The sequence below is a fragment of the Podarcis liolepis genome (assembly GCF_965112155.1).
Source record: "Podarcis liolepis genome assembly, chromosome: 2".
Lineage (NCBI taxonomy): Eukaryota > Metazoa > Chordata > Lepidosauria > Squamata > Lacertidae > Podarcis > Podarcis liolepis.
Window position 1 is genome coordinate 66094208 of NC_139555.1, and position 25592 is coordinate 66119799.

Genomic DNA, 25592 nt, shown 5'->3' on the forward strand with positions numbered 1-25592 from the left:
CACACAGCAATGTGCACAGCCCCACCTCATTAGGTGAGGGTATTCCTACTAAATGGTCTGCCTTGTGAGCCTTTATAGTGCTAATCGCTTGCTGAAGGGATCCTGGATTCAATGTTATTCCTCTGTTCCGAAACAAAGAGCAGGAGGGGGCCATAGCTCAATGGTAGAACACATGTATTGCATAAAGAGGATGCAGGTTAAAATACTTAAGGATGCAAGGTAGCAGAACTGGATCTCTGCTTGAAAACTTGGAGTTGCCAGTCAGAATAGATAGTATTGGGTTGAATATACCCATAATTTTGTCTTAAGACTAAGGCAGCTTGGTATATTCATTTATGACAGCACTGACCATCAGTTTGGTGATACATGGGTAGTGCAGAAGCACCAGCCACTGGATGCAGCACTCAATCTGCACCCATAAATCTGATCCAGAAAATATGTTGTATGCTGCTAGATCAGGACATTTTTTCTCTCTCTGCAATGTCATAAAGCCCAGCTTAATCAAAAATGGATTGCTCTGCGGTAACCACATGTCAGAAACATGAGATGAAGTTGGTTTGATGAACCCAAATATCTTTGAATAATCAAGAGTTCACATTTTTTATAATGGTTTTGTCCTTTGACTTAATTTTCCAATTTGAATTATTTTGGGCAGGAGCCAGGTTGTTTGTATGAAATTTCATATACACGTTTAAGCCATAATTCTGTGTTTTGAGTTTGAATAGCAGCTCTACCCTCAATAAGAAGGTGGAAAGGGAAGGCAAATACAAAATACAACACAATATATGACTTGAAAGTTTGAGTTATTAGAATGAGAGTTGGTATGAATGTTCAAATGCATGTTTGACTCTGGAATCCATTTTCAAGGAAGTGAACAAAGACTATGAAACACCACCCTTACATATTTTATTTAAACTTAGTGGAACCCTGTGTCAAAGCTTTTCTTCACAGTCATTGACGTTATATATTGTGCAGTGATGTACCAGATATTTCTAAGAACCCCGTAATATGGTGGTGCCTTATGTCCTGTTGAGAGTTGGCAGTTCAGGGGCTGCTACAGAAAATGCCCTTTCTGAGACTGTCAGTTCCCAAAAAAACTTCTGAGAGCAGTGGAACTACAAATAGCCCCTCCTCTTTCATTCCTAAGCCCCAAGAGGGCCTGTAGGCAAGGAGGTGGTCTTTCAGATATTTGGGGCCTAATTCGTTTAGGGTTCTAGGCACTACTAAACCCTGTGTGAGGCAGATCACTGTTTATTTTGCCCTGGGCCAGACCTTTAAAAACGAACGATTAACTACAGGGACCATGTGACATTTTGTCGTGTGATAAAATTATATGACCCTATGTAATCCTTTAAGCAAGCATTTTGTTTAGAGGAGCCATGAAAGTATTTGACCAAATATAGGTACATGGATTTGGGCACTCACGTCCTGCAGGTTTCGTAAGAGCACAGTACGTTTTCTAGTGAGAAGTGATGTGCCCGTCTCATTCATTTTCTCTTGTGCTCTTATTGTAGGGCAACCCTCTGTACTTCCAATCTGCTCGGAATGTTACAGTGAACATTCTCAATGAGGAGAGTAAAGTTCTTACACGTCTTGTAACAGGTAAGGTGCCTGAGGAAAGGAAGAAGAAGACAAAAAGGGCACTGTGATGGGGTATTTTGTGATCATTAGCCCATGGGATAATAATCACTAACTTATCTAGTACAGTACAAGCCATGACCCAGCCTGCCTGTCTAGAAATATAAAAATATAAGAATGTTAGAACTGAGGTGAAGAAGAAGCTGGCTGTATATTTCTAATAAGGCAGCCGAAAATTATTTTCATTTTAAAGCAGAGTCTGACACAAAAGGTCACTTGTACAAGTACAAGTTCAGGAAGAGAATAGTCATTTTGATCTTTGATTTGTAACAGGCACAGGAATGTCCCTGGACAATTTAAACTTACCCAGGACGACTGACACTTAACTGATTAATATTCACAGCAGGGATACACTCTTGTCTTTTAAAGGTTTCCGAAACCCCTTTTTAAAAGTAAATCGCTTGTGCTGATAAGTACCATTTATGTTCATGAAATGGTATGCTTCATGTTTAACAGGGAAACTGATGCTTCTAAAAAAACAAAAAAATACCCAGCAGACATGTTGCTTTTGAGTGCATGTGTGCCTTTGCAGCAAGAGGGATTGCTCAGAAAGAAAGGAGCCTGGCAAGGGAGAAAAGCTGTTGAATGAGACGGCATCGGCAATCCATAAACATTTTGTTGTGTGTGAAATTAGATTGCCTGCTTTGCTTATATAACACCTGGCCTCAAGTGAGAGTGCTAAATAATTAAATAAACAGTTTCGGCCGGCAATTATTTTTAGTTGCATGTGTGAAAATTGCCTTGAGGAGAGGAAATAAATTCACCCCAGAATTCAATCCCAGATTATCACATTCAAGAAGAAAAAGGGGAAGCGGGAGGGGAGCTTGTTGGGCTGGTTGATCATTTGCCATGTACAGGCAGAAAATGCAGAGCACTCGAGTGACTCTGTTGCAGGATAATAGAATTTAGCTGCAGTGCAATTGCAAAGATAGTGCAGTTTGTGTGTTATGTGGAATAATTGTGCCGCTTGCCAGGCTTGAAACTACTGGACTGGGAAAATGGTCCCAAGAGATGCAACTCTTGCCTTTGAATCTAATTAGTCTAAGACTTTGTTGCCCTGTCATACTGAAACAAGAATGACAGGTGTAACATGATTATTTGGGAGATGCAAATCACATTCCTTGTTATAAAAGTAAATAAGTCTGAGATATAGAGAGAGCGAAGATAATGCAAGTATTTTAGCCACTTGCATTTACTGAAAACTTATGCAGTTATAAATAACCACACATTTCTTTCTCTCTCTTTCTTCATGTCATACATTTCCATAGCAGTGTGTTACTAGCAGAGGATGGGAAATTAGAACTGTGGTTATTTTTAATTTTTTAGTAAAACAGTGAATCTTTTACTTCTTGTTCCACTCTCAGAATCATAGTGGTAAAATGTCCAGATCAGGGGGTTGGAGATGAAGATGCAGTGCAGGAGATTTTTTTTTGGGGGGGGGGGTGCCAATAAATGTTTGAAAAATCTGAAAAGGCCCAGTAGCTTTGTGATGCATAAGAGAACAAAATTCTACTATAGATGTTTCAATTTCATAGATAAACCTCTTTGTAGAATATAGGTGGAAGCAAAATATATTTGAGTTCTTTAAAACGGAAACTAAATTTTCCCAGGCTTGAAAGCCAGGAGAGTGATCTTTGGAAGAGGGTTGGATATTATGCGCGTGGAATGATTTCCATGCACATTATTCTAGAATCTTGAGCAGGTGTGTCTGGCCTGGCTGTTGTATATGTCAGCCAGTCCTTCTGCCTGGGTTGGAGCTTAATCTTGTGTTTCCTTTTGATTCCCTATTTTGTTGTGTGTTAGCCTGTTCATCAGTAAACAGCTGGGCCTGTTTTATAGTAAGTAAGTAAATAAATAAGAATGTAACAGTTCCCATTTTAGGTGACATAAAGAGAAACACTAGGTCAGGGTGGCGCTGTGGTCTAAACCACTGAGTCTCTTGGGCTTGCCGATCAGAAGGTTGGCGGATTGAATCCTGCGAAGGGGTGAGCTCCTGTTGCTCTTTCCCAGCTCCTGCCAACCTAACAGTTCGAAAGCATGCCAGTGCAAGTAGATAAACAGGTACCGCCTAGGTGGGAAGGTAAACAGCATTTCCATGCGCTCTGGCTTCCATCACGGTGTTCCGTTGCGCCAGAAGCAGTTTAGTCATGCTGGCCTGTAAAGCTGTCTGTGGATAAACGCCAGCTCCCTCAGCCTGAAAGCGAGATGAGTGCCGCACCCAACAGTTGCCTTTGACTGGACTTAACCGTCCAGGGGTCCTTTACCTTACCATTTTTAACAGCACTCAATTTCTCTGATTGAGTTCTTTCAGGAAACTGGACGAATGAAAACTGCTCAGTATTATAAAGAACCTAGTTTCTTTTGGAGGCCAGTGTGTGGCAGACTGACAACATCTCTAGAACAATGTGTACATTGGCTGCTAGCCTATCTCAAAGGGTACCCAAAGGTTTGCCACTATGTAGAAAGGGACAATTTAGAATTTGGGGTGTGTGCCATTGGCTTATGAGCAGCTCCTTATATGGGACCAGCAGCTAGATATTGGGGGTGATGGGAATGGTTATTGAACCCTGAGGATGCTCTGCATATCATCTACTGTATGGGCAATCCTTTTAAAGGCTACATTTAACCAAAACCAAAATGGCCTTTGGCTGTCATCGCTTGCTGCCTGTGAGAAATGATGCTGGTCAGAAATAGGCCATAATCCTATGACATTTGCTTCAAGAAATAAATGCTGATAATAATACTGTACCACATATCTTGTGAATTGCTTAATTGTTTCCTGCCCTTAACCTTTGCTTTAGATTATGAGAGCTTTGCACCCAGATTGTGCTCTTTAGCACTTTGCAAGTGACCCAGTGCAACTTTGCTGCTATTGCAGATAATTACAGAAATTGTTATCTCAGTGAGATGTGCATCTGTGTGGATTGTTTTGAAGTGGTTGTTTTCAAAGATGATGCTTCTGGCCAAGCCATGGAAGAAACATCTGTTTATGCTGCTTAGCTACACATTTGCACAAATATTGCCATGAGGGTTGCTAACATTTGTTAAAATTTGAAGTGGAGAAGCCACTGACGGAATATCCCAAAGAAAATTTGGAAAACTAAGAGGTACATATCAAGAAAAATGGGGTTGTATCAGTCCTTCCACTGATCCTTTCACACACATTCATTTTCACAGGGTCATTTCAAGCATCATGCCTTTCATATGGAGAGTATTAGAACAGATTTTGCATCACAGCGACTACACAGTGTCCTAACAATTGAAACACCCCTAGCTGGTTTTATACTTCATGTCTATTAATAGCATTTTTACTGTTGGTCTTGAAGGTTTTAACAAAATGCTGTCCAATCTTTGTGGGTGTATGTGTGTATATATCAGGCTTCCTCAACCTCGGCCCTCCAGATGCTTTGAGACTACAATTCCTGACCACTGGTCCTGCTAGCTAGGGATCATGGGAGTTGTAGGCCAAAAACATCTGGAGGGCTGAGGCTGAGGAAGCCTGGTATATAAGCATACTATTGCCAGAACATCACACAATCTAGAACTCTCCAGTCAGTAAACTTGTTCACATGTAACGTTAAGCTGCAGAGATTGCAGCCTCTGAACTTCTTCCCTTGGCCTCCTGTTGCTGAGAGCATGGTTTGACCTAGTATGTCATCTGAACCCAAGTTCATGATTTGTCTCCTCCAGACAAACCACAAGTTCTGAACTCAAGAGCAAACGTTGGGTTTGGGCTCATTGTCTAATAATTGATTTATATATTCCAGGTCAGGAAATAATGTTTCTCTCCCTTATATTGGTTTGTAGATTTTTTGTAGTTTGGCTTTAGCATCTATCTGTTTTGCTTGCACAAGCTGTATTGATTTACTAAATTACTCTTTGAACTGGGCAGGCATCTTTGGCAGAGAGTACCCTCTTCATCCTGTCTTTTTCTGCTTATGAGAGTCTGCTATACACCAGTGTGTGTGTGTAATATATATATATATATATATATATATATATATATATATATATATATATATATATGTGTGTGTGTGTGTGTGTGTGTGTGTGTGTGTGTGTGTGTGAATGATTCATGGAAGGATATATTAGAACTGTTTAGAGATTGGGTTCCTGTTTAAATGTATGTATGGAAAATAAGTGTTTGTTATGGAAGGCTAATAAGATTTCTGTTGCAGAGCTCCTAACAGGCCACAAAATCCTTTCCTTCTTTCTTCATTATATGCAGGCCATGGCAGCAGCACTTCTGTGATTGAACCTCATAATTCTCTGCCCAGAATCTTATGTAGAAGATTCCAAAACATTCTCTCTCCTGTCCCACCTCCAACATACATATTTATAAGTTGTCCCCACCCCCCACCTCCCACCCCCAGCTCAGATGGTCTTTCAGAGGAAATTTCTCTTTGTACTGCCCAGCCTACAAGCCAGAGCCCACATTCTCTTTGTGTACATCACACACATAATCATTAATCAATTTACTAAATCTGGTACCATTTTATTTAAGTATCTTGTCCCTTGAGACTAGAAACTGCTCCTGTGAGTTTAGCAGCAGCCTGATAATCCAAAAATTAAGCTGTTGAATGCTGCATTCCTATGCTATCAGGGGTAAAACCTGTGGATTGCAGCAGGATTTGCCTCTTAGGTGCACATGAAGAAGCTCAGACTGGACATTCTTTCCATGCCAGGCCTTGACCTGCTTAATTTCTGCATGTCAGACTGCAGAAGTGGGAGTAATGTAGTAGAAAAAATGGGAGAAAGTTAACTCTTCTTAACTCTACCCCTGGCTCCACCTGCTGTTTGCCATCCTACCAGATATTCCAACCAGATATTGTTAATAGGAATCATACTCTGTACCATTGCTACAAATTTCTTACCACATCATGCCATCCTTGTTCAGCTAACCCTTTCAGTGGAAAACTCTTTCCCATCTTTCCTATACAATACATCACAAAAAAGCAAACAAAAAAAAGTCATAAATTCTAATATATATGTAAATATGCTGTGCTTCGTTTATGTAATACAATTCAATGGCATAATTTGTTCTGATGGTGGAAAATTTTGAACCTTTAGTCTAGAATATCTTTCTTTATCAGAATGGCCAGTTCAATATGAGTTATGTGACAGAGTTCCTATAAATCAGAATTCATTAAGTCGCAAGAAAATAATGCTTTTTTTTCAATGAGTAGGTCTTATATTTGCTTAAATGTTTTATATATTTTAAAGTAAATGCTGAAGAGAGCAGAAGCGCTTATTAGTCTCTCTGGCAACATGATACATGCACAACCATTAGCATAACCACCTTCATGCTTTTCTATTTAATTGTCAGATTCATAATCCAGGGTATGTTAATGTATCATTTTCAGCATAATATCAGATCAAAGAGATCACTAAGCTTTCTTTCTTCTCTTTAGGGCCCAAAGCAGTGGAAGCATACAGCCAAAAATTTCAAGTGCTAACCACCTCGGGGAAATTGTTGTTTTCTGCAGATGACAATGAAGTGGTGGTTGGAGCAGAGAGACTTAAAGTTTTAGGTAAACAATATTTAACAAATATTTCATCACTATATATATATATATATATATATATATATATATATATATATATATTTTTTTTCTTTTGAAAATCTTGTCAATGTTTGATCTCATTCATGGTACTTGTGGAAAACCTGCTGTTAGCTTCAGGGAGAACTGGTCAAGTGCTTTTCATTGTTCATGGGATTTTTCAGTGTTATTAGCTTATGCCCTTCAAAACCGGATCAAATTCCCAGAGGACTGGAGAGGCAACACCACATTTCAGCATCGTTATTTGTTGCATTATTAGATATGGCAGCAGAGGACTTTGGAATATGAAGACCTAAAAAATACATATGGATTAAATGGTTAAATACACTTTTAAACTGTTTGCACCCAAAAAAAGGGCACTAGCATTCTCTGTTTTCACTGCATTACTTTCCCCTCAAGAATTGTGCAGCTGCCCTAAAAATTAGCTTGCCTTCCAACATTACCTTTATTGTGGCAACAGGGAGTACTGCAGTGTTGCTGCTTCCCTTGCTTATCTGCAACAACAGAAGTCTGAGGTCACAGTGTAAGAGCTGACAGTTGATCATTCTCCTATCAGAAGTTCTCCAGTTCCCAGAAAGGGCAGTGTAGCCATGGTCTCTTCCCATATGACTTGGGAAGCCTGGATAGCTGTTGATTAGATTGTGGTGCTGATGATGCCAGGGTTGCAGGTTCGATCCTGTGTCTCTGTGTGGGACAGCTGCATATTCCTGCGTTGCAGGAGGTTTCACTAGATGGTCCTCAGGGTCCCTTCCAACTCTATGATTCTATGACTTTGGGCTTGTCGTGTTACCAGAGAGCTCTCATATTGAAATAAGCCCTTTTGGTGATGAGTCAAAATGGGAAATCATGCCTAGCTTACATGGAAAGATTATCTTTCCTACATTAAGTCCATTTGCCAATGTTCTTTGCTGGCATTTGCGAAATGAGATTAGTTTGTGCATTTTTTAAATCAGTGTTCCCCAACCTTGGCCTCCAGCTGTTTTTGGACTACAACTCCCATCATCCCTCGCTAGCAAGACCAGTGGTCAAGGATGATGGGAATTGTAGTCCAAAAACAGCTGGAGGCCCAAGGTTGGGGAACACTGATTTAAATCAATATGTAAAGGCATAGCTGAGGTTTTTAAACCATTTAAATGTATATTTCCCACTAAAACGTTTTGCACTCCATTCATGGAGGAGAGAGCTGGCAATGGCTACTAGCCGTAAAGGCTGTGTTCTGCCTTCACAGTTGGAGGCAGTTGCTAGAAAGCACTGGAGGGGAAAGTGCTCTTGTGCCTGAATCTTGCTTGCTGGTTTCCCACAGGCAACTGTGTTTGGCCACTGTGGGAACAGGATGGGCCATTGGCCTGATCCAGCAGTCTCTTCTTATGTCCCTTTGTAAACCTGAAGCTACAGTCGTCTCTCTTGCTTTTAAATTGATGGCATTTGTATATGCTGAGTTTTAAGCCTGTTAAAAGTGGGCAAATGACTCTCATCAAATGCACCCTTGGGGAGAGTGTGTGGAAGAGCAGTAAACTAGCAAGCTTCATGTCTTCTAAACCTTTTCCCTCGCTGCTTTAAATCCTGAGCTGCTGGTGCAAATACGTTGGTGTGATCTGTTCTTGTTTAACATTCCATCAGTTGATTCTCACTCATAGCATAAAATTAGTTGTAAAGGAGTGGGTGGTTATTTTCAGTACCTTTTCCTGAGTGTTTGGTGGTGGTGGTGTATATTTCAAGTTCCTTTAGACAAATGTGTATTTTGCAGCTTCGGGATTACAGTAATCCACAAGTTGCAGGTTCCTTGCAGTCTATGCAGATCACATATATTTGTCTGTTGTTTAGTTAAATTGTTCTGGCGGAGACAGCGATGTTTTCAAAACACAACAGCGTTATTTTATGCCTCCCTTTGGTCTCTGAAACATAAAAAGAAGGGGGCATTTCCACAGTTCTAGTGCCATTTTATTTATGTTTGCAGCAGAACGTCTCTCAATATTTTATCTATCCTAAGCAGAGATATCAAAGGAGGGGGAGAAAGACAAAGTTATCAGAGTTATACTTTATGTAGAGAGTTTTTAATAACCTTGAGAGGAAACTTTTATAGACTGTCTGGTTTCTCTTCCACACCCTGCTGATTGTATCTCTTAACATGAGGATGTGCCATAATTCATGGATTTTGTCTTGTTTGGAGCATAATTTCATTCTTTCCCCATACGGGGGTGGGAGTGGGATGCATGTGCAACATTCCCTTCCCCTGCAAGAAGAAGAGAGATGGACTCCCCTGCAGGGGTAATGTGGGGCTATTTAAGCCATCTCCACCCCTCTTCCTGAGACACCCACTGTCCCACCCCTTTTGCACTGGGAGCTCTGCTAGTTGCCTTCATTGAGGGAACTGAGTAGGAATTGGGGGGGGGGGTTTGACACTAATTGGCCCATATCACAGCTTTTTCACCTACATCACACTGTTAGGTGTTGTCCACATAACTGGAGTGGCGCTTTGTTAGAATTTGGCTAATTGGCATTTGTTCCAGGGTGGGTGAGTGGATTTTGGAAAATATCTGCACCAGAGTGTTTGGGGTTGTCGGACACATCAGGGTGAACACTGGCCAATGGGACCACGGCACGCGTGTCAGGTTCCTATACCCAAGAAGCATGCAGTGAGGGCCTTGCTATGTGATCCCAATGTGTGCGGCTGGCAGCTGGCTCAGGAGATGGGAGACTTGAAATCCTCCCATATATTCTGCCCAGATCTCATTGGCATCGGTTAATTTTGTTGACTTATTCTAATCGTCAGATTCTATAATAGCTATATTTAATAAAATATAACCTGTTACCCATCTTTCTTATCTTGAGTCTTCTTGGGTGTGTTGGCAATCCAGCTAGTTATTGTGGGTGGTGGACTCTACTAATTGCTTTTGGCAAAGTCCTGGCACTGCTGATGTCTGTCTTTTGACACTTCTCTTTGCTATGTAAGCAATATTGACTTGTTCTTTTCTGGCCTTACCCGTCCTTGTTATACCAAGAGAAGTATAAGACTGCAATCTGGCATGAAAGTCCTCTTGGAGAGGTTAGAGCAGCAGTTATTGGACACGTGGTCCGCTTTTAATCTTGTTAATGATAATTACTTCCTTTCCTTTGTACTCTGTTCAAAGCCTGATCTGAAAGTTTGTTCTCTGAAGCAGTGCTGGAGCCTTAAAGTGACAAAAGTAATAAGGCTGCCTCTTTTTCCTTTGAATTCTTAAAGACTTTTCCAGGACTAGCAGCAAGACGTTGGGGAGGAGGGAAAAACAACACACTGTTTAGAAGATCTAAAAATTGGAACTTTAAAAACACAACGAAGTAAGGAATATTTTGCATTTCAAGCTACCATCTGTGCTGAGCAAAACAACAAACAAATTCTGTGTTTTCACAGAAGAATGTAGTTAAGAGAAACATTTAGGGTATAATCCACATTTCAGTAATGTTAATGGGAAGGTAAAAGGTAAAGGGACCCCTGACTGTTAGGTCCAGTCGCGGACGACTCTGGGGTTGCAGCACTCATCTTGCTTTACTGGCCAAGGGAGCTTCCGGGTCATGTGACCAGCATGACTAAGCCGCTTCTGGAGAACCAGAGCAGCGCACGGAAACGCCGTTTACCTTCCTGCCTGAGCATTACCTATTTATCTACTTGCACTTTGACATGCTTTCGAACTGCTAGGTTGGCAGGAGCAGGGACCGAACAACGGGAGCTCACCCCGTCACGGGAATTCGAACCGCCGACCTTCCGATCGGCAAGCCCTAAGCTCAGTGGTTTAACCCACAGCGCCACCCGCGTCCCTTTAATGGGAAGGTACCCATACATTTTAATGATGCTTTATGTGTCTTTTCACCCATATGTGTTCAAATGCACCCATACGTGGGTTGGATTGCAGCCGCCAGGATCTGAAAATGCTTGCCAACTTTTTCTAGTCCAAGCAGTAACACTGTTGTGTGTGCATTTTTAAACAAAAACTAATAAACCAAGGCAGTTGGGTTTTTTTTAAGAAATAAAAATAAATCTAGCACATATATTTTTAAAAATACATTTAGGGAGTAATCCTAACTCCCATCTGGCAGTGGTGGGGCTGGACAGAGTGGCAAAGCTACTGCCCAGCTACTTGTGCCAGTCAGGGTAGAAAGTGGAGAGACGTGGTTTCAAACAAAATTGTTTGCTTGATAAAACTGAATATATTGTTGTTGTTGTTGTTGTTGTTGTTAATAATAATAATATGCTGCCCATCTGACTGGGTTGCTCCAGCCACTCTGGGCAGCTCCCAATAAAAAATAGTAATACAACATCAAACACTAAGAACTGCTGGATCAGACCAAAGATCATTCTAGTCTCGTGGTACAAAGCAGATGCCTATGGGAAGCCCACAAACAGGACGCGAGTGCAGCAGCACCCTTCCCACTTGTATTTCCCATTCACTAGTATTCAGAGGCATAGCTCCTCTGATATTGGAGGTAGTACATAGCCATCATTGCTACCAGCCATCCATAACCTTCTCCTCTCTGACTTGTCTGATTCCCTCATACAGCCCACCCAAGTTGGCGACCATCACTATACCTTGCGGTAGCTCACTCTCCTTCCTTTTCTCTATCCTGAATCTTCCAATATTCAGATTTAACAGATGGCCCCAAGTTCTAGTGTTAAGAGAGAGGAAGAAAAACTGATCTCTACCCACTTTCTCCACACCTTGAATGACCATATGCACCAGTATTATGTTTCTCTATACTGGGAACCAAATGCAGGTCATGGTCATGGAAAAAAACAAAACAAAACAGGAGACCAGAGCTCTGTGTTGCAGTTCGCCATAGTCTCTCACTTAACTTTCTCTAGCACCACTATTAAGTGTCTGAAAGTCCAGGTGTTATATATCACTTTCCTTTTCTCTTGGCAACCCTTAAGTAGCAGGAGAAACAGAATTCTAATGTATAAGTAAGGGTGAGATTTTTTTTTCTATTTCAAGTTCCCATTGATTCCCAGACAGACTTGGAAGTTCAGCCGCTGTGTTCAACATGTTTTCCCAAACAATAAATCTCTTGTCTCAGGATTCTTTCATTGGTCCAAAGCAAGACAGGGGAGGCGGGGATGCAAAAATCCTTTACTGCTGGTATGCATGATATTGAAAAGTATGCGTATACTTATTTTATTATATGCACCATGTGTTTCCATGCAGAAAGCATTGGTGTGGCATCAATGTTTCCTGCAACTATCATCAGTCGCCCAACAGCTACTCCACAGCTGAATTTTGTGAAACACAGTGAATTTTGCTTCAATGTAGGGTTGATGAACAGTTCAGAATCTACTTCAGAATTTCGGAGCAGATGTGTGTATTATTTCTAAACTTGCTTATAAAATAGAACACAGTTTTTTGAATGGCTGCTGCAGATTTGGGTGCTGCAGCTTACATTAATAAATTGTTTTGTAGATTATGCCGTCATCTGTTTATCCTTTTTATTTCCATGGAACTGAAACAAATGCAGTTTGCCTAAAAAAAATGTTGTATCTAAGAGATGCTTTAATAAAAGCATTGAAAAATAGCTTTGATATACATTAATTACCAATTTCATTTAATAACACATTGAACATTATAGCAGTTATAAACAAAGGATAATCATAAAGCATTATTCTAGCTACTAATTAGCTCTATTTATTCTCCAGATTAGTTTTTAAATATGCCCTCTAGATGCCACTTGATACTAATTACCACAGTTACATTATTATCACTATACAAAAGCATTTTAATTAAATGTAAAGTAATTTAAATTAGCATGAGCTTCTTCAGAAATTAAACTGTGGTTAAATGCTTTATTTAGCCTTTTAAGATGACTGCAGCTGACATACCACAATCACTGCTCCCAAACGTCATGGCATCTTTTGGGAGACCATTGCTAGGAGGGAGAGAGAAGAGAGAAGAGAGATACACGTGCTCAGATATAAGCACATGACTGCAGTGTAATTTGTCTTATTTAGAGCAAAGAATACCATTGCTAAAGGGGCAAGCAACTTTTTAGAATGAATTATACACTTGTCTTTGCAAGTTTGCATCAAAAATGACCAGGAAAGCTCCTTGTATAACATGTCTTTAGATTCTGAGTATTATTTAGAACGTGAAAATGTGGTGCAATGTATATATTTAAGAAATTTATATGCCACCCTTTGTCAAAATGAAACAGGGCAGTATACAGCATACAGTGGTACCTCGGGTTAAGTACTTAATTTGTTCCGGAGGTCCGTTCTTAACCTGGAACTGTTCTTAACTTGAAGCACCACTTTAGCTAATGGGGCCTCCCGCTGCCGCCGCGCCACTGGAGCACGATTTCTGTTCTCATCCTGAAGCAAAGTTCTTAACCTGAAGCACTATTTCTGGGTTAGCAGAGTCTGTAACCTGAAGCGTATGTAACCCGAGGTACCACTGTAGTAATGTAAACAACATATGTAATGTAAATACATAACATAATATCAATACAATAAAAAACATGTATAAATACAATGCATAATAATATGCAATGCATAATACTAGATAAAGCTCCTAGTGCTTAATCCTATTTTCTTTGGTTATTGGATTGTGATTTCCTGCTACTAAGAAGCAAAAGCAGGCTGCTAATACCTTCAAATAATATATAGGGGACTATGCAATTGAACCTTCCCTCCATGTACCCTGCACCCTCCACAAATCATAGAATTGTAGAGTTGGAAGGGACCCTGAGAGTCATCTAGTGCAACCCCCTGCTTTGCCTGAATCTCAACTAAAGCATCTAAGACAGCTGGCCATCCAAGCTCTGCTTAAAATCCTCCAAGGAAGGGGAGTCCACCACCACCTGGTCAAACAGCTCTTACTGTCAGAAAGTTCTATCTGATGTTTAGTCAGAATCTCTTTTCTTGAAGTCATTGGTTCGGGTCCAGAGCAGGAGAAAAGCTAATTCCGTCTTCCATGTGACAGCCCTTTAGATGCCAGAGGTTGGCTTTCATATCGCCTCTTTGTCTCCTATTTTCCAGGTTAAACATACCCAACTCCCTCAACTGTTCCTCATAAGACTTGGTTTCCAGACCCTTGATCATCCTGGCCACTCTCCTCTGCACACTTTCCAGCATTTGTGGAATTCCATTGTCCCTATAGAAATTCATTTTGTTAGTTTGGGCCCAGTTCTCCAGTCTGTTAAGGTCATCTTGAATCCCGATTCCGTCTTCAGCAACATTAGCTACCCTTCCCAGTTTGGTGTCATCTGCAGATTGGATGTAAAGGTAAAGGACCCCTGACAGTTAAGTCCAGTCGTAAACGGCTCTGGTGTTGCGGCGCTCATCTTGCTTTACAGGCCGAGGGAGCCGGTGTTTGTCCGTTCCACAGACAGTTTTTCTGGGTCATGTGACCAGCATGACTAAGCCGCTTCTGGCAAAACCAGAGCAGCGCACAGAAACACCATTTACCTTCCCGCCTGAGCAGTACCTATTTATCTACTTGCACTTTGACGTGCTTTCGAACTGCTAGGTTGGCAGGAGCTGGGACCAAACAATGGGAGCTCACCCCATCACGGGGATTCAAACACCGACCTTCCAATCAGCAAGCCCAAAGCTCAGTGGTTTACACCACAGCGCCACCTGCGTCCCCTTGCAGATTGGATAAGCAGCCCTCAGTTCCTTCATCCAAGTAATTTGTAAATATATTGAACAACGATGGGCCCTGGACAGAATCCTGCAACACTCCACTTGTCAAACTTTATGCTGCCAAGACACAAGTTCCAGGGAATGTTCAAACACAGATCAAACACAGCAGAAATTCTTAATGTGTGTGCACACAATTAATCTTATCTTTCCTATTAGTGGAAATCAATTATATTTGCAGAATTTATCTTAACAAATAATAAACAGAATGTAAATGTAATATTGTACAATATTCCTATGATAACGATGAACTAAATTCAGTGGGGCTTACTCCTAAGTAAGTCTGCATAAAAGAGAACTATAATGCTTTAACCAGCAGTGTTCTCTCCTCTCAAGACCTGGCAATTGTTTGTATTTGCAACCTTGTGTTCACAAGAGCTGCATGCTGATTCCTGATGGAGATGAAGAAATAATTTGCATTGCCCTTGGTGCTTCTCAGCTTGGTTTGGGAGAGAACATGATTTAATATGAATGTGATGGGCTAATATCTCTATCTTCGAATAAATCATCCTTGCTGTCTCAATGCTTTGCATCCACAAACATTTTCTCCCAGGTTTTGTATTTCAGTCTTATACGAGGGAGGGGAAAAACAGTGCCTCTCCACAAATCCTTATCAGCCTGATCAAGCATCCAATAAATACAGTGTTTAATTATTATTATTATTATATTATAAAATGTAGGAAATGCTTTACATGCGATTTATGTCATAGATTTCATGTGATGAGTACTATAAGGAAAACCTATGGACTACAGAACAGTTGTGTATTCATGACTTCCTACAAAGGAACATCTAAATGCTGTTAGTTTTGTTTGCTTAGTCACTTTTCCGTTTATCAATATACTCAAAGCAATGTGTGTGTCTGTGTAATATTAGTATTTAGAAATCAGCATGTTCCTTCATATAATGGGCTGAAAACATGCAGGCTAGAATTGCAGGGAAGAGATGGAGAAGTCTATTGCTAAATAGTAGCCACACGCTGGTCTCGTGTTGTAAATTATAAGATGCTTTGGATACATCTGTAGAAAATTGGGCTATAAATAATAAACGTAACTGATAACTTTGCTTTGTTTCATTAGTTGGTAGGTTGGTTGTCATGAGAAGCCCACCTTTCAGAGTCATTCCTGGGACAGCTTTCCATATAGAAACAGAATTTCAAGGCTATAAGAAAGCTTGAGAATAAAACCATCTTTACCTGGCACTGAAATAGCATCAACGTAGACACTACCCCAAGATCACTAGTAATGGGGAGCAGGAAATAAAACGTGTGTGTGTGTGTGTGTGTGTGTGTGTGTGTGTGTGTGTATTTAAGGCTAGGCTATCTGACAGGTAACAGGTAAGGCTTACCTAGCAAAGAGTACTCCATGCCACACAAACTAACCAGTGACGAAGTTAGATCAAGAAGCATCCTCAGACTGCGAACCTGTTTCTTCAGACAAACAACTACTCTTTTTAACAAAGTATGGTGAGCCTGTGCCCCTTGGAAATCACAAAACTACAACTTTCATTATCCTTGCCTATTGGCATGTGACAGGAGGTGGTGGGAGTTTTTGCCTCACAACATCTGGTGTGCCACAGGTTCCCCAGCCCTAAACGATTCAGAATTCCATCAGAATTTAGATCTCAGTCCAGAGGTATTAAAAATTTGATTCTAATCACAAATACTGTGATCATGAAACACTGAAAGAATAGTTAATGTAAGGTATTTTATTGGTTAGTTAATAGTTAATGTAAGGTATTTTATTTTACAAACCTAGACAACATCTTAAAAAGCAGAAACATCACCTTGCCAACAAAGGTCCGTATAGTTAAAGCTATGGTTTTCCAGGAGTGATGTATGGAAGTGAGAGCTGGACCATAAAGAAGGCTGATTGCCAAAGAATTGATGCTTTTGAATTATGGTGCTGGAGGAGACTCTTGAGAGTCCCATGAAGAAGAAGATCAAAACCTATCCATTCTTAAGGAAATCAGCCCTGAGTGCTCACTGGAAGGACAGATCATGAAGCTGAGGCTCCAATACTTTGGCCACCTCATGAGAAGATAATACTCTCTGGAAAAGACCCTGATGTTGGTAAAGATGGAGGGCACAAGGAGAAGGGGACGACAGAGGATGAGATGGTTGGACAGTGTTCTCGAAGCTACCAGCATGAGTTTGACCAAACTGCGGGAGGCAGTGGAAGACAGGAGTCCCTGGCATGCTCTGGTCCATGGGGTCATGAAGAGTCGGACACAACTAAACAACAATTTTATTGGTGGCATTAAGTTTAAGGGATAAGAAGAACACTGATGAAGCGATTGAATACACAGAAATCCTTGTGTTTATTTGCAGGACACATATCTGTTTCACTTATTTTAAAATGTGTCTTTTCCTCAAAATCCTCAAAATAGACGTCAAATATAATGGAGGCAGAAGAATCTTTATTTAATGTCCAGTGCTGTAAGCTTTTCATTTGGATTGTAAGAGCAAAGTTCTTTTAGTTGGTAGTGCTACTTTTTCCTAATGTGATCACACTTTTCTAATCAGTTAAAAGTATTTATTGTGGGTTTTTATTCTAGAATTACAGCCAAATATATGATGAGATTTGGGGAAATCTTCCAAAGTTAGGAGGGAGGAGGGGAGTTTGAACATTCAGTCTGAAGTCTTTGCTTCGTCTTTGGCTCCCACAGTTTCTTTTTCAATAAAAACAGAATAATGACCCTTGCGATAAACAGCTGCTTAATGAATAAGTTTGACCTTAGGGCACCAAAGGCTTCACAGCCTGGAAATATTAGATTGAAGCAACTTCAAAAACAGGGTAGTGTCCTCTCTGTCCCTTTGCCCCTTCTCAAGCACTTCCACATATAGATTTGCAATACAAACAAATTGTATTAATAAACATAACCATAACCATCCTTGCCCTGACTTGCTTCAATGTTATTAACTTTCTGACAAATGAAGGACAGTCTATGTCCTAGTAGTAATTTAATGGGCACATCCAACAAGGGGCATTCAGAATGTTAAAGCTTTCTCTCTGCTAATATCAGTTTTGACTCCTTTTCCTTTTAGAACTTTTTGTATACTCCCTAATTTATCTTCTGAATCAGGTTAGCAAGTAAAACACAAAACGTTTTTGTTTCACACTGTTAAATGTAGAAGAGTTCATTGAAATATCATTGTCTCTAGTTACACACAACACAGGTCACTTCCAAGTGACATTTGCATCTGTCTTCACAACAGAATATATAGGGCAGATCCCAGTGCCTGAACAAACCTTTGCAGGAAGCGAGTCTGAGGAACAAAAGCAGCTAGTGGTGATGAGAGATTAAGTTCTAGGCCTAATTGCCAAAATAGAAATTGACAAATCGCTGGGTCTAGATGGCATGCACCCAAGAGTTCTCAAATAACTCAAATGTGAAATTGCTGGTCTTCTAACAAAAATATCCCTCAAATCAGTCTCCAGACCTAAGGACTGAAAAACAGCCAATATAACAACTTTTTTTTAAGGCATATCCTGGCAATTATAGGGCAGTTAGCTTAGTTAGTCTGTCCCAGAAAAATGGTAAATAGTATTGTTGAAGGTAAAATAGCCAAGCATATAGAAGAACATGCCTTACTGTAGCAGAGCCATTATGGCAGTGATGGCCAAACTTGGCCCTCCAGCTCTTTTCGGACTACAACTCCCATCATCCCTAGCTAACAGTCAGGGATGGTGGGAATTGTAGTCCCAAAAGAGCTGGAGGGCCAGGTTTGGCCATCACTGCATTATGGCTTCTGCAAGACCAATTCCTGCCTCACAAATTCATAATAATAGTAATTTGAGAATGTCAGCAAGCATATAGACAAAGGTGATCCAGGGGATGGAGCAACTATCCTCTGAAGAAAGGTTGCAACATTTGAGACTTTTTAGTTTGTAGAAAATGTGAGTAAGAACGTGATGTCCATCTCCTCTCCCCGTGTGGCCATTGCGCGCGCCCATCTGAATTTCATGTGCAGATATCTGCTAATTGGTGCCAAATCATCCACTGCCAGCAGCACAGTAACTGCAGCAGTTGATTCTTCCCAGCAATCTTGTTACATTTCATCATGTACAGTATGTGTTGATACTGTTTAGAGACTGCCGTTTTCATTATAATTCCTCCTTATTTTACACTCTCGTGCCAGCTATTTAGTATAGTTGCACAGTAAGAACCTTAATTTGTAAGATTGTGCCTATACCACCTTCACAGGAAAGCCATTTAATTTACCATCTGTCTATTGCTTTTTAAGCTATGAACTGTGTATTTTCCCTGCTATGTAGGTAATTAGTTCAAGCTTTCCCCCCAAGTTACTTAGCTGCCTTTAAGTACCCTGTCCCTTACTATGTGTTAATTACTAGAGGGATGCCATAATAACCTTGCAAATTGTCACCTTATCAAGAGTATGTTAATGCTTTTTAATTTCACTTTCTTTGGCACTGCTGCCCTTGACAACGAGGCTTGTTTTTAAAGAGATGCAGTCTATAGAAATTAAATATTGAATATTAATTGCTTCTTGGAAAATCCATTCAAAATTCAGCTAAGATTGAACTGAGGTTCTGTTAGTTAGTGGGGATACATAACGCAGGGATATTTCTAATTTCTTTAGGATTTGGATATAAAGCAGATATGAAAGGAAAGGGTAAAACCAAGGCAGCAGACATGGATTTAATGTCCAGGTCTGATATATCTGTCTATATTGTGTTAACCTTAATCCTATTTACGAAAGAAGCATCAACCAGCATCAGATTAATATTGATTTGGTGCCATAAGGATTAGCAAAGGAACATATAGTACAGTTTCTGAATTTAATGCAAGGCAGATTTATTCTATATTCCTTGAGCTTTCCTTGAAACTCTTCTGAAACATAATCTGCTTTAAGAGAGAGGGATGTTCTCCTTGGAAACTTTTTGCATGGACTATTTCTGGTTTTGTAAGCCCACACGCTAGTGTTTCACACAAAACTAGCACCAGCAACAAATACAGCTAGTAAAAAAAAAAAAAAAACTCACCAATGCTGATGTTGTTATAAGTACTGCTGGGAAACAGTTCAGCAAACTAAAGCTCAAACAGCCTGGGATCACAATGATTTGAGTAAACCTTATCTCTTTTTGACAATCTTTCCTTTGGGGGGTGGGATATTATGGCACAAAGCATTCTGCTCAGGCCCATTGGTCTCATCCTCCATGTAGTAAGTACATTACATCATAGAATCACATTCATGATTTCTGTATCCATGCATTCTTTTTGTAGTCCACCAGTTCTGCAACCTTATTATTTTTAATGAGGTGAACTGAGCTACCTCTGGGTTCCCCTTCCTTGCAAAGCCAATAAAGCTGAAGTTTGCAGACATTCTGATTATTAACAGCTAGTTAGTGTTTTTGAAAGATTGTGTGTTGTCCTAATTTTATTGTTGTGAGTTGTCTCAAACACAGTGAGGAGGCAGGTACAAACAAGTCGTGCAGTGCCCCAAATTAGTCCATTTCTGTGATGCTCAGGTCCTTTACAAGACATGCAGCTTGGGCTTGTTTCTTTCGTTATGTTTTGCAGACCGTGGGCTATTCCGCCCAGTGAACAATTTCTGTCTCTACTTGTACAAAAACTGTTATGGGTGAGTTATAAATGTGGTGCCTCTGTCGTCCTCATCTGACTTACGAACTTTGACCTTTCGGAGAACCAATTCTGGGTGTTTCGCACTTTTGAAAAAAACAAAAAATTCTGCTTATATTCAAAAGTGATGGTGAGTTGCAGGGTTTCACTCTTTCACTCTGTGGCTGGCACATCCCAATACTGGAAGTCAAGACTTCCAGGCTCCACCTAGAATACTGTGTCCAGTTCTGGGTGTCACAATTGACAAGTTGGAACGTGTGCAGAGGAGGGTGACCAAGATGATCAAGGGGCTGGAAACCAAGCCTTATGAGGAGTATTTGAAGGAGCTGGGTATGTTTAGTCTGGAAAAGAGGAAACTGAGAGGAGATATGATAGCCATCTTCAAACATCTCAAGGGCTGTCACATGCCAGGTAAAGCAAGCTTGTTTTCTCCTGTTCTGGAGGCGAGGACTCGAAACAATGGCTTCAGGTTACAAGGAAGGAAATTCTGACTAAACATCAGGAAGAACTTTCTCACAGTAAGAGATATTTGACAGTAGAGCAGACTCCCTCAGGAGGTTGTGGACTCTCCTTCATTGGAGATTTTTAAGCAGAGGTTGTATGGCCATCTTTCTTGGACTATGATTCTGCTGCTTCTTTGACTCTAAAAGTGTAATGGCAGCTGTTGCAACCATAGATAAACTATACACCATGGAATGCATGCTTTGGTTTAATTGCTACATAAAACAGGTAAAAGCACATAAAGCATTTAAAAATCATATTGTTAGAAAAGCATTGCTTAATGTTTGGATAAGATATAAGGATTTGTTAGGGGGGAGAACCCCAAGATGGTTGTCACCAATGGAAGCGAAGGCACAGAAAAAACTCAATATGGAGGCCAAATGGCCGAAATATTGGGAAATTCTGGAACAAGATGGAGAGAGAATAAAATTGCAGAGCTTTGAAAAATTGAAAAACAAAGTGCGAGATTGGCTCAATTATTATCAAATAATGGAGGCATACAAATTGGACAAAAAAGTTGGTTTCCAGGTGGAAAAATCAAAATTGGAAACAGAATTGTTAGATCCAAAAACTAAGAATTTGTCAGGAATGTATAGCTTGCTGTTGAAATGGAACACTCAGGATGAAATGGTGAAATCAGCTATGATTAAATGGGCACAAGATGTTGGACATAACATAATGATGGCTGACTGGGAACGGTTATGGACCACAGGTATGAAATGCCTTAAGAGAAAATTTAATGAAAATGATTTATAGGTGGTACATGACACCAGTTAAGCTTGAAAAAATCTACCATTTGCCCGATAATAAATGCTGGAAATGTAATGAGACTGAAGGTACATTTTTTCACCTTTGGTGGACGTGCCCAAGGATTAAGGCATTCTGGGAGATGATTTATAATGAAATGAAAAAGGTATTTAAATATACCTTCCTTAAGAAACCGTAGGCCTTTCTCCTGGGCATGGTCGGCCAATTGGTGTTAAAGAAGGACAGAATTTTTTTTATGTATGCAACAACAGCAGCAAGAATACTCATCGCAAAATATTGGAAGACACAAGATTTACCCACCAGGGAAGAATGGCAGATGAAGTTGATGGACTACATGGAATTGGCGGAAATGACTGGCAGAATCCGAGACCAGGGAAAGGAGTCGGTGGAGGAAGACTGGAAAGTCTTCCTCCACCGACTCTTCTCCCTGGTCTCGGATTATGCCAGTTTAAAGATTATTTACAGAAATACTGTAAAATTAATGAATGTTAGAAAAATGTTGGAATGAAGTTATATGGCTTTAGTAGAAATGTTATAAGGAATTAAGCATAAATAGATTAATAGAGTAATAGAGCATTAAAGGGAAAATAAGGTTAGAATGTGTTAAGACAATTATAGGATAGAAAACAGAGGAAGATGGAAAGGAATTGCTGAAACAATTAATAGAAGTGGAATACAAAAAGGGAGGTGCGAGGAGGTCGTGGAAATTAGTGAAAGAAAGATAAGATATTGAAATTGGATTGTGTTTTAAATGGTTTTTGTTTTGCTTTGTTAGATGTATGTTAGTGTTTTTGTAGTGGTTTTTTGTATTGTATTGTTGTATGTTTTTTCTTTTGTGGTTTTTTGTAGTGTAGTGTTGTGTTTAATTTGTTGGAAAACTAATAAATATTATTTTTTTAAAAAAATTGCTACATAAAACAGATGACATTATTCAGTAGAAAAAGAAACTTGGCTGTGGCAACAGGCATATTCTGAACTTAAACACCTACATTTTAAAAAGTGTTCACAATGGATATATTGAAACCGACCAGGCACCAGCTTTCTAGTCAGTGCTCGTCAAAAATAAAACCCCTATCATGTGGCAATGGCTATAGGAATATATCCTACAATGGAGTTTTCAAATGGTTACTTGTTTTCTTTTAGCATAAAGCTTTTTGCTGTCACCAAATGTATCTGCGATACTGTGCAGTAGTTTAATATAAAAGCTTTCCACATTGTTCCTGCAGTCACCAAATGCACATTAGAGATTTTTGACAAATTTATTTCCCCAGTTTTCACCAGTACCGGGGAGGGGGCGAAAAATAAAAGTATTGAGTGAATCATTACAGTAATTCAAAACACTTTAGATAGATCCTGTCATATGCTTTATAAATTCCTGATTGATTGTGTGGAATTAAGTTATTGGGCAGAAAGCCAGTTAATGGAACACACATTGATGAAATCATTTTTGAGGGGCATTAAATGGAACTTAAAATAAAGCTGAAATAGCTTTATGGATTTTCCACTCAAACTGTTTATGAACATTTATTGCTGGTAAATTACATAGTGTCAAAAGAAAGATTTGCCAGGCCTGGGTTTTAATCAAACTCTTTTGCAAATAATAAAAGAAGAGAATAATTTATTGTCATGGAATGTACAGTAGGTATAAATACACATTACATAATAGATTCCCTCTATCTTATCTAACTTGTTGTAGATATACGACGATACACCACAAAAATCAATTGTGTTGTTGAAAACAATATTCCCTATAGTTTCCAAAGAAACAGAGCTTTGTTCACAGCAGAGGCAGTAGTGTTTGCAATGGCAAAAGCTATAAAAGCTGTTGATTTACCAGCAGATTTGACAAGGTTTGCTTTCCGCCCAGTATGGATGGATCAGGTATAATGAAATGGTTTCTTTCTTTCGTTCCTGATAGCCAGACAGAAGCAACAGCAGTCAAGCACATGAGCTAGCTCAAACTAGTGAGTGCAGGCAGGATAGAAAAAATTGTAGGTTTCAGTCTGCAGGCCACTGCAGCAGCAAACTGACTATAAGCAGCCTAATTGAAGAAATGGGAGTCAACAGCAGTTCCAATAGAAAGACTCAGCCATGCCCTGTGGCCAATTTCAATAGCTGTTAAAGTGATTGTTGAAGCCATCATTTTTGCATAGTCAAAGTTAGTTGAAGTGCAGAAGGGTTAGTATGTAGCTACAGTGGTACCTCAGGTTACATACGCTTCAGGTTACATACGCTTCAGGTTACAGACTCCGCTAACCCAGAAATAGTGCTTCAGGTTTAGAACTTTGCTTCAGGATGAGAACAGAAATCATGCTCCGGTGGCGCGGCGGCAGCAGGAGGCCCCATCAGCTAAAGTGGTGCTTCAGGTTAAGAACAGTTTCAGGTTAAGAACGGACCTCCGGAACGAATTAAGTACTTAACCCGAGGTACCACTGTACATCTGAAATGTCCCAGGCAATTTAAATGTAGCACAGTTTCCCAGTTCCAGTTTCCTCATTCTCTTGGAGAGGAAAAGCTCCAAAAGACCAGTCACATCAAATCCATTAACTCTCTGTTGTTGTGCATCACATGCAAATGCTTAATTTTTCCCACATGACCAGTTCTCAGCTGATTCAATCATTTGAGTTGCCTGGATCATCGTGTGAATCAGAACAAAACCTTCTCAGTGGTAGCCCTCAAACTTTGGGACTCCCTGCTACCTGATGGCTGCCTAGCTTCAGCATGGAGGATTTTCAGAAAATATATACAGGCACATATATTTTTCCCTCCAGGGATTTGGGAATATGCCAGTAATGATGTATGGAAGTGAAAGCTGGACCATAAAGGAGGCTGATCCCCGAAAAATTGATGCTTTTGAATTATGGTGCTGGAGGCGACTCTTGAGAGTCCCATGGACTGCAAGAAGATCAAACCTATCCATTCTGAAGGAAATCAGCCCTGAGTGCCCACTAGAAGGACAGATCGTGAAACTGAGACTCCAATACTTTGGCCACCTCATGAGAAGAGACGACTCCCTGGAAAAGACCCTGATGCTGGGAAAGATTGAGGGTACAAGGAGAAGGGGATGGCAGAGGACGAGATGGTTGGACAGTGTTCTCGAAGCTACTAAAATGAGTTTGACCAAACTGTGGGAGGCAGTGGAAGGCAGGAGTGTCTGGTGTGCTCTGGTCCATGGGGTCATGAAGAGTCGGATACGACTAAACAACAACAATGGTTGTTGGTTGGTTTGGCCTTATTTGTTGATTGGTTGCTTAACTGTTAACTGCCTTGTATGCTGTATTTTACCTTTTTACTGATATATAACTTGCCCTTGGACTTTTTGTGAAAGGCAGGTAATAAATGCAAGCAAGTAATAAATATATATATAAATGCATACATACCTATGTGCTGGACAACTGCAACAAACAAAGGGAGGAGGCAATACAGCATGTGTTCAGCCATTTTGGGCAGCAATGATGCACCTCCAGAGTAATTCACCACCCTTTTGAGAACTTTTCTAAAAAGGATTGAGAAATAACACCACACACATTGACTGCATTTGGAAAGACAGCTCATTCAAAGGGTTTGTATTCATATAGTACCTCATTTAAGACCTGCTTTAAATATATTTGTAAAAAAAAAATGCTTTACATTTATGCATTTGTGCAATCCAATCCTAAGTGTCTTTACTAAGCACGTCTTACTGTGGTGAATGTTACTTTCTCCCAAGTAAACATGTATAGGATTAGAGCCCTTAATGCACTAAATTATTGTTTCTATAAGTTGGAACAAATATATCGCAGGCAGAGGGGAGTCTCAGTATCCTCACTCTGGGTAGTTATAAGGATATAGGATGTATGTTATGGGTTAGAGATAGATT

General features: G+C 40.1%; 1 protein-coding gene across 2 annotated transcripts in view; it reads left to right on the forward strand.

Annotated features, from left to right (window-relative positions):
- SGCD (sarcoglycan delta) overlaps positions 1-25592 on the forward strand; it is a 398371-nt gene that overhangs the window by 319703 nt on the left and 53076 nt on the right. For both annotated transcript variants that reach the window (XM_083488523.1, XM_083488522.1), the window contains 2 exons: positions 1515-1602; positions 7050-7169. In XM_083488523.1, coding sequence (XP_083344649.1) covers positions 1515-1602; positions 7050-7169 — 208 coding nt within the window. The remainder of the gene's footprint in view (positions 1-1514; positions 1603-7049; positions 7170-25592) is intronic.